At 32.9% G+C, this 10,645-nt stretch overlaps 1 protein-coding gene across 1 annotated transcript; it reads left to right on the top strand.

Annotated features, from left to right (window-relative positions):
• Positions 1-6,251: 6,251 nt before the first annotated feature.
• On the top strand, positions 6,252-9,211 carry LOC125192190 (heat shock cognate protein 80-like). Its single transcript, XM_048089706.1, has 3 exons — positions 6,252-6,467; positions 6,963-7,104; positions 7,185-9,211. The coding sequence occupies exons 1-3, from the start codon at positions 6,345-6,347 to the stop codon at positions 9,017-9,019; spliced, it is 2,100 nt and encodes a 699-aa protein (XP_047945663.1). The 5' UTR covers positions 6,252-6,344; the 3' UTR covers positions 9,020-9,211.
• Positions 9,212-10,645: the final 1,434 nt, after the last annotated feature.

The raw sequence follows: 10,645 nt of genomic DNA, 5'->3' as shown, positions 1-10,645 counted from the left end.
GCCGATTTTGTCAGATTGAAGAGTAGGTTGTGATTTTGATTTTGATTGACGAGAAGTTTTTGATTGAGTATTGTTCTGTTTTTTATTCTATTTAGTAGTTTGTACGAATTGCTGTTTTAAGTATTACATCTTGCTGTTTATGTAATTATATATTGCAGTCAGTACTATCTGAACTAATTCGGCTTATGTTTTGTCATATGGTTGCGTAGTGTTCTATTTCATAAGGCTTAATGCAGAATATTGACCTATGATTTTATGGCAGTGCTTTGTTTCTGTATTTCATATTTTGTATGCAATAATTGCTGATTTATGTATTACATGTTGTTGTTCTACTTATTATTGTATATTGCAGGTAATATTATCTGAACTAATTCAGCTCATGTTTTCTCAGGGATCCAGTTGTATTTGTATGTGTTTCAGCATGCCCCAGCGAACTCTGGCCATATGTTGGTAAGAAAGTCCTTACATTAGATGAGGCTTTGGCTTTTATAAAGGTTAGCCGATGTTGTTAGTGGACCAACTTGAAGTTTGGGAGAAACTGAAATTCCATCAGATCCAAAGCAGGACTCAAAGAATAAAGCTGCTGACATTTTTTTTCAGTTACATGAAAAAATTTGATGGTGATAGTGCGATCATTGATTTTTTTTTTCCAGCTGGAATTGATGAGCTTGGGAAGAGTCTTTTGACAAGATTCCTTTAACTATCTTCAGCAGATAAGGGTAACACAGTTGAAGATTTCTATTTTATTGAAAAGCTGGTTGTGGTTGATGTACAACCACCATCAGTTGTGTCGATCAAAGGTTCGGCAAGTGATTCTAAAAGCCGTTTGGTGTCCGCGAAGGAGAAGGTTATAAAGTTGAACAACAAACCATTGCGTCGGTATAAAAAATGTGGACAATTAGGTCACCATGACTCAAGGAACTGAGGCCGACAAAAGAGAAAATGAAATTGTTAGTTCATTTTTTCATTACCAGATTGCAGTCTTATACATTGTATATTGCAATATTAGTATCACCATATTGCAGTCTTATACATTGTAGATTGCAGTATTAGTATCGTCATATTGCAGTCAATGTAACGATTGCAGACCACACTATTTGCTTCAATCTATTATTTCTAGAAGGATTAATTATTAATTTTATACTATTGTTTCCAGGTTGTCTTCCATTTCAGAAATAAGTGTAACTTCAATCCTTTTAAATTACAAATTTTTACATTATTATATTGTTGTGTTGTTCAATGAATGTTGTAGTTTTGTTTAATGAATGTTGCAGTATATGACTATATGAGTTGGAGTGCACCTAATAAAAATATTCTGTATAATGTAGAGACACATTATTAACCTATATTTAATCTCAAGCATGCAAGCATTTTATAATTAACTGAAATCAAAACGACTATTGAAAAAAATTCAATCAAATTAAGTCACCCACATTGTCTACACCAAAACACAATGTAACGATTGCAGACCACACTATTTGCTTCAATCTATTATTTCTAGAAGGATTAATTATTAATTTTATACTATTGTTTCCAGGTTATCTTCCATTTCAGAAATAAGTGTAACTTCAATCCTTTTAAATTACAAATTTTTACATTATTATATTGTTGTGTTGTTCAATGAATGTTGCAGTTTTGTTTAATGAATGTTGCAGTATATGACTATATGAGTTGGAATGCACCTAATAAAAATATTCTGTATAATGTAGAGACACATTATTAACCTATATTTAATCTCAAGCATGCAAGCATTTTATAATTAACTGAAATCAAAACGACTATTGAAAAAAATTCAATCAAATTAAGTCACCCACATTGTCTACACCAAAACAAAACTACATGTTTCAGTACAGTTCATTCACACAACCAAGATTTCATTCATGTTCAAAAAAGCCAAGAGTTCATTCATTGTTTATGGTTTCATGTACTCCGCAACCATCTTCTCCACATCTATCGGTCCTCTCTTTTTTGCTTCCTCGAACTGATGTGAGACAATACTTAACACACAATCAAAGGCCATGTTTTCGTTGTTATACATCATTGTTGTACAATATTTGGCACGAGAAGCTGCAAAGACTTTCGTTCCCATATGGCGCATTGTATAAAAGCCACAATATGTTGTGTCATCTTTTGTACTCCATTTCAGCTCTAGAACATTCACTTTTGCTTTTCGGGCGATTTGTCTGTAGCTAGAACATTTACCAAAACTACAAAAAAAAAAAAGAGTATTTCCATCATGATAACCAACGCTGCAATATTGTAAATGATGCACTGCAATCTATAATCAACAATACTGCAATATTGTAAATGATGCACTGCAATATTTGGTGATAAACAATACTGCAATATTGTGAATGATGCACTGCAATATATAATCAGCAATATTGCAATATCTAACAATCAATAATTCAATATATAATATGGAAATCTGCAAGATGTATCGCAATACCTAAACCTCATTGTACAGATTGTGTTTCAACTTCATTCATGTTATTGCTGCTTTCTTCAATCTCTTATTCATTCATATTCCATTCACTATTACTTGTTTCAACCTCGTCCTCATCCGATTCAGTTCTTGTTCTCATTCTTGTCATTATAATTCTTCTATCACAACATTAAACCAAGAACATCAATCAAATATCATCCATCATACAAATAATATCCAAAAACATTCAGTGTCTACATTTTAACAACTAATCAACAACCAAATCATCCACAAATCGAGATTAATTGAGTAAAAATCGATGGCACATCAACCAAAATCGATGGTTACAGTTGCTCACTATCTAGGATTTCCTAACCGAGCAACACCTCACAAATCGTGATTAATTATGTAAAAATCTATGGCACATCAACCAAAATTGATGGTTACAGTACATCAACCAAAATTTCAAAACATCAAATTAAAATTTCGCTGATCTAAGGTTTCCAAAACATCAACCTGAATTTTGCAAAAACCTCAGATCCAAACATTAAACAAGGTATAAATTGAATGAATAATACTTAAATCTCACAGCAACATCAAGGAAACATGAACAAATATCAATAAACACATATATAAATTTGCATACACAAACGGAGTAACATTCTCGAAACCTATTCCGATCAACACCAAACGGAATCAATTTAACATACCTTGTGAACTGATTTCACCGTTTAGCTGTTGTAGGCGTTCGAAATTCCAGAAGTTAGTCGTAAATCACGCGATTCACGGTGTAGTTGTGGCTGAAAATCGAAGTTTCACGGTGTAGAGGCGGAGGCGGCGGGATTTAGTGGATCAGGGTTTCGATTTGTGAATATGGAGGCGGCGGAATGGGAGCAATCGTTGTATGGTAGAGAGAGAGTCGGATTTGGAGAGTGATGCTGTTTTTGGGGGATATCCCCAATTTGATTCTGTTTGGAATGACTAAAATGCCCCTGACAGCAATTTCGTATACACTAGACATCGGTCTCAATTCTGTTCGCAAAATTCAATCTTGGGCGTTGGATTTCCGGATCTAAGGGTGTATATTGGTGGTATGGTGTCACTATAACTATGGTGGCACCCTAGTGCTCCCCTATATATTTACATATTTTGATACCTACATTTACATTTATCTGATACGTAATAATACAAAAAATTTATAAAAAAATCAAATTTTGACATCGGAACATATGCAAGTGGTATCTCGTTAGAATCCTTATAAAATTATCTTTAATTTGATATATTTTGTTTAAAAAAGATTAATATAAATTGAGACAGTTATAATCATTTAAAGTTTTGAGATATTTTTTAAAAGTTGGTAACTTAATACCCCTAATTGACATTTTTTTGCGAATAGTATTGATATTCATGGATGAATGATCTTAGACCTTGATTTAGTGATCTAATGCATATCATTTAGTTGTAGTTAGCAATTTAAGAGAGAGTTAGCATTATAACACACTTCATTAATATATTAAAAAATGTTATTCAAATTTTTTATTTCATAAAATTCATAAAAATCAAAGCTAATTTTCTCTATAATTTTAAATAAATTAATAAAATAGTAACAAATTAAGTTTTGATTTTTATGAATTCTATGAAAATAAAAATTTGAAAAACATTTATTAATGTATTAGAATAAAAATATATATATAAATTGAAACAAACAACACTAAACGTGTGTAAAATGAGAGTGATGCTGACGTAAAATATGTAGCAATATCATTACTCCTATCTCAATATACTACACGATTATTTCTTGAATTTATTATGAATATATCGTATTGAATATATGTTTGGAATATGTTGAGATATTTTAGGAATTAATTAATTAACCAAATTGAAGATTAAATCTTACTCCACATCCCTATAGGCTATATGTATATTTGATGTTGTAATATTTTGGCCTCGTAGTTGACAAAACATTGATCGAATTATATATAAACTATAGTTTTGCTGAGGGGTGAATATAATATTTTAAATTTTAAATTCTGATCTGAACAAAATTACAATTTTGCTAAGGGGTGAATAAAATATTTTAAATTAAAAAATCTGATCTGAACCCAATTACAATTTAAAACTAGATTCAAAATTTTTGGATTTTAGGTTCAGACTGGATTGGAATTTTAAAATCTGAGTGAACTGCAAAAATAGTTCCTGGACTATGCGTTTATCTCGTAATTGAATCCTGGACTTTAAAAATATCCCCAGACAACTCTGGACTAAGCGTTTATTTCAAAATTGGTCATTTTTCACTGTTTCGTGATGAAAATACCCTTTTAGGGGTTTTGGGAGGTTTTGGCAATTTAGTCTTTTTACACTTTAAATTTGATATTATTTCAGTGATGTACTAAATCTGATATTATTTCAAAATTATCATTCTTTTCCTTCACTTTGTTTCTTTATTTCAATATTAAATTTAATTTTATAATATTAAATTTTAAATTTCAATTTTTAAATATCAATAAATTTTTATTAATTATTAAAATTACTATTAGGGTTTAGGGTACGACGACGCCTTAGTTTTAATCAATATTTAATAGTTTTAATCATAAATAGATCATATAACACGATTTATTCTGAGATAAATATGCATCTAATGTAAGACTAATATAATTTACATTTATTAATTTGAAAACAATCAAAATAAACTAGAAAATGTCAACAAAAATTTTCCTATATCAAATTTTTAGTCAACTTCATAATTTTTAATCACAAACAATTATAACAGCCGAACTAAGGCTAAATAGAATAGCTTTTATTTTTCCATCATGATTAATATGTACTTCTTCAATTCAGCTGAATATTATATTAAATAACAAAAATTAATAGTTTCAATATTTATAGTGTCCATGAATTAATAGTTTTAATTAAAAAACTTTATTGATATTTAAAAATTAAAATTTAAAATTTAATTTTATAAAATTAAATCTATTATTGAAATAAAGAAATAAAGTGAAGGATGACAAAAGGAAAGAAGAATGATAATTTTGAAATAATATCAGATTTAGTACGTCACTGAAATAATATCACATTTAAAGTGTAAAAAGACCAAACCCCCCCCCCCCAAAACACCCTAAAAGGGTATTTTCGTCACGAAACAGTGAAAAATGACCAATTTTGAAATAAACCCTTAGTCCAGGGTTATCTGAGAATATTTTTAAAGTCCAGAGTTCAATTGCGAGATAAACGCATAGTCCAGGGACTATTTTTGTAGTTCACTGTTAAAAAATTTTGGATGTTTGGTTTAGATCAGAATCGGACATCTTAAAATTTGAAGAGTTTTGTTGGTATTGATTTAAGAATTTTGGATTTTGGTATTGAACTTTCATATATTTTATTTTTGGAATTGGATATTTTAATTTTATGAGTATACTTTTATGCAATTTTAAATTTTTTAGATCAGATCAAATTTTATAATTCAGATTTTAGATTATCGGACAATTTGGAACAAATCAGATTCACTTTTTATAAAATTTTGAATTTTTAATCGGATTGGGGGAAAATCTAAATGCTAACCACTAGTTTAGGTAATTCATTTATTGATCCGAATTTTATAACGTAGCTAATTCATTTAGATTTGGGGAGCGTTTGACCCGGTCTAACGGTAGGGCCGTGTCCAATGTTTGGTTTCAAATTTCGGCATGAGGCATAGGCTGGGACCCACGTGGAAATCACTGAACTGAATAGCATCAATTTAATTTCAATTTCCAATTAAAATATGCGTGGATGGAACAATCTAGAAACCCTAGGCTACACTATAAAAATCCCGCTTTTCCATTTTCTCTCCTCAATTCTCACTCCACAATTATTATTCCAGTAAAACCCTAGCTCCTTCGTGCTCAACTCGCCTCCCGTCTTTTCCAGAGAACTTGCAGAGATGTCGGAAACCGAGACGTTTGCCTTCCAGGCTGAGATTAATCAGCTTCTCAGTTTGATTATCAATACCTTCTACAGCAACAAGGAGATCTTCCTTCGTGAGCTCATCAGTAACTCCTCAGATGTAAGTTGCCGCATCTCTCTCATATGGTTATCGTTTATTTAGATCTCGATACAATCGCATAGATTTGTTTGGATGTATTGTTGTTAATATGTACACAGTTTGTTCTGATTTTCACCTCTTGTCATCTATCACGTTTAAATGCAATCATTGCTGCCTGTTAAGCCAATTTCAATATGTCATGACGTGATTTGTTGTATATGAAATTGACATGATGATTTCTGTTCCAGTGTGATGTTTTATGGCTATGTATACTCGTTAGATCTTAGTTAATTCATGTCGCATTAAGAGGTTAGGTCTAGAACACTACTGTGTTAACTATAGCTTTTTCATTTATTGTTAGTCTAAGCATGAAATTCTAGTGGTAGTATTTATTTATTTAATACAGGAAAATTGAATTTATTATTGTGCTTTTTATCTAGAGTTCTGGATTAAAATTCTAGATTAAGAATGTTATCGATATGCTTTGGTTATTTACTGGTGTTTGATGATATACAGGCCCTGGACAAGATCCGATTTGAAAGTTTGACTGACAAGAGCAAGCTCGATGGCCAGCCCGAATTTTTCATTCACATCATTCCTGATAAGACCAATAACTCTCTGACTATTGTTGACAGTGGTATTGGTATGACCAAGGCTGGTGAGTACTGTAGAATTTTAATTTGTTGGTTTATTCTCGTGTTTCATTGTGCATTACTTACCATGTTGATTTTTAATCAGATTTGGTCAACAATCTTGGTACAATTGCAAGATCTGGAACCAAGGAGTTCATGGAAGCCCTTGCTGCTGGTGCTGATGTGAGCATGATTGGGCAATTCGGTGTTGGTTTCTACTCAGCTTACTTGGTTGCTGAGAAGGTTATTGTGACAACCAAACACAATGACGATGAGCAGTATGTCTGGGAGTCCCAAGCTGGTGGCTCTTTCACTGTCACCAGAGATACTACTGGTGAGCCCCTTGGCAGGGGTACTAAGATGACCCTCTTTTTGAAAGAGGACCAGCTTGAGTATCTTGAAGAGAGAAGGTTGAAGGACTTAATCAAGAAGCACTCTGAGTTCATCAGTTACCCAATCTCCCTTTGGGTTGAGAAGACTACTGAGAAGGAAATTTCTGATGATGAGGACGAGGAGGAGAAGAAGGACGAGGAAGGAAATGTTGAGGAAGTAGATGAGGAGAAGGAGAAAGCTGAGAAGAAAAAGAAGAAGATCAAGGAGGTTTCTCATGAGTGGGACCTGGTTAACAAGCAGAAGCCTATCTGGATGAGGAAGCCTGAGGAAATTACCAAGGAGGAGTACTCTGCTTTCTACAAGAGCCTGACAAATGATTGGGAGGAGCACTTGGCTGTCAAGCACTTTTCTGTTGAGGGACAGCTTGAATTCAAGGCTGTCCTCTTTGTTCCTAAGAGGGCACCATTTGACCTCTTCGACAACAAGAAGAAGCCCAACAACATCAAGCTCTATGTCCGTCGTGTTTTCATCATGGACAACTGTGAGGACTTGATCCCAGAGTATCTGTCCTTTGTCAAGGGTATTGTGGATTCTGAGGATTTGCCTCTCAACATCTCTCGTGAGATGTTGCAGCAGAACAAGATCCTCAAGGTTATCCGCAAGAATCTGGTGAAGAAGTGTATTGAGCTTTTCTTTGAGATTGCTGAGAACAAGGAGGACTACAACAAGTTCTACGAGGCTTTCTCAAAGAACTTGAAGCTTGGTATCCATGAGGATTCTCAAAACAAGGGAAAGATTGCTGAGTTGCTGAGGTACCACTCGACCAAGAGTGGTGATGAAATGACCAGCTTGAAGGACTATGTGACCAGGATGAAGGATGGGCAGAGTGATATCTTTTACATCACTGGTGAGAGCAAAAAAGCTGTGGAGAACTCCCCCTTCCTTGAGAGGTTGAAGAAGAAGGGTTATGAAGTGTTGTACATGGTGGATGCCATTGATGAGTATGCTGTTGGTCAGTTGAAGGAGTTTGAGGGTAAGAAGCTGGTTTCTGCTACAAAGGAAGGCCTAAAGCTTGAGGAGAGTGAGGATGAGAAGGCAAAGAAGGAAGAGTTGGTTAAGAAGTTTGAGGGTCTGTGCAAGGTGATCAAGGATGTACTTGGAGACAAGGTTGAGAAGGTTATTGTCTCTGACCGTGTTGTTGACTCCCCATGCTGTTTGGTTACTGGAGAATACGGATGGACTGCCAACATGGAGAGGATCATGAAGGCACAAGCTTTGAGGGACTCGAGCATGGCTGGATACATGTCTAGCAAGAAGACAATGGAGATCAACCCCGAGAACCCCATCATGGAGGAGTTGAGGAAGAGGGCTGATGCTGACAAGAATGACAAGTCTGTCAAGGACTTGGTTATGCTTCTCTTTGAGACTGCCTTGCTCACCTCTGGTTTCAGCCTTGACGAGCCCAACACCTTCGGCAACAGGATCCACAGAATGTTGAAGCTTGGATTGAGTATTGACGACGATGCCACTGAAGCTGATGTTGATATGCCATCATTGGAGGAAGCTGATGCTGAAGCTGATGGCAGCAAGATGGAGGAAGTCGACTAAACCTGAAGCCTAGGCGATATCTTTCCAAGTTCCCTTGTCTTTACTTTTTGCTATAATGGATTAATATTTTGCGGTTTTAATTTTTTTTAATTTCCTTTTCTACTCTAGAACTGCTTTTTTTGAACTGGTTGATCGTCTATTATATTTTGCATTGAGGAGATATGTGATATGGTCGGCTTTTAGTTCTTTTCATACGTCGCTTTATGTTTCTTTCGATATTTTTTTCTAAGAGATGAAATTGCCTTGAGTAGATCAACGGTAAAAACCAAATACAGGGTGCACTCTCTTAATTTGTCTTTTAATTTACTGTGTTGGTTTTGTTCATGACTTATTAGGTTTACTTCAAATTTGCTGTGCTGGTTTTGTTCATGACTAAGCCGCGTTATTCAGTTTTCTAAGTTTTTTCTAGAAATATTTTAATTTGTATTGCCTACAAATTAGTCAATGTGTTTGGTGTTGTAGAATCTTTTTTTTTTTTTCTATTTTCAATGTAAACTTTGTTTTTCTATTTTTCTTTTATGTTAGTTTTCTGTTTTTATAGTAGTAGAGTATTTTGTAGTCATTTTAGCTCTTATGTTAGATTTTTTTTGCTTTTATATGTTATATAGTATTCTATTTTTATTTAATTACTATTCATACAAATTTATTATTAAATAACTTATTTCAAATGTTTTTTATTACTTGCTATATAATTATATAATAATAAAAAAATTGGGTCATATTATAATGCTTATAGCACCTTAATTCAAAATCAAGACCAAATCTACACCCTTAGATTTTAAAAATGAGTGGATGAGATTAAATCTTACGAATCTCAATAAATAGTAAACAAAATATCAACAAAATGGTAATATCATCATTATGTTATCATATGATAATTTTCGTGAATGTTTTTTTATATCAACGTAGGGGGTGTTCGGTTGGCAAGACTAAATCTCATGATTAAATATGTATCATGTTTGGTTCATAAGATTGACCTTCAACTTAATTCTAGATGAATAGTCTCATGATAATTAGTCATAGCCTCTCCCCTCCAACTAAAATAATCACACACCTTAGTCCTAGATGGATAGTCTCATGATTATTAGTCATGACGACCGAACGCCACCATAGTGTATTACAAATATCAACAATATGACATAAGAATATCAACACTAGTACAAGAAAATATCAACACATATTTATTGAGATTTTTACATGGTTTTATTGAGATTTTTTTATGTATTTGTTGATAAAAATCCGGTTATCAACATTTACGAAAACTAAAATAAAAAAATATCAAATTTCATCATCCGAACGTCGTCGGAACATATGCAATTGAGATCTCGTTGGAATCCTTATAAAATTATCTTTAATTTGATATATTTTTTGCGAAAAAATAATTTAAATCGAGAGAGTTACGTAAATTTAAAGTTTTAAGATGATTTTAATGAGAGGGAATTGACATTAATGCCCTCTAATTTTATTTATTAATTTTCTTAATTAAAAATATAATCCATATAGCATTATTTTAACCACTAAATCTTTTAATCTAATGATTAAGATTTAGTCTTTGTTTGAGATTGCTAATTAGTTAGCAATTGATCATTCCCCTAGTTTGGGATTGCTAATTAGTTAGTAAATGAT

Source organism: Salvia hispanica, chromosome 6 (genome assembly GCF_023119035.1).
Source record: "Salvia hispanica cultivar TCC Black 2014 chromosome 6, UniMelb_Shisp_WGS_1.0, whole genome shotgun sequence".
NCBI classification, from domain to species: Eukaryota; Viridiplantae; Streptophyta; class Magnoliopsida; order Lamiales; family Lamiaceae; genus Salvia; species Salvia hispanica.
Note: the sequence above shows the minus strand (reverse complement) of the source record. Positions and strands in the feature narration are given on the sequence as shown.

Bases quoted from the DNA above. Each gene is read 5' to 3' on its own strand.
- LOC125192190 (XM_048089706.1), top strand. From the start codon at position 6,345: ATGTCGGAAACCGAGACGTTTGCCTTCCAGGCTGAGATTAATCAGCTT. The intron at 6,468-6,962 runs GTAAGTTGCCGC...GATGATATACAG, and splicing joins TCATCAGTAACTCCTCAGAT to GCCCTGGACAAGATCCGATT. The intron at 7,105-7,184 runs GTGAGTACTGTA...ATTTTTAATCAG, and splicing joins TATTGGTATGACCAAGGCTG to ATTTGGTCAACAATCTTGGT.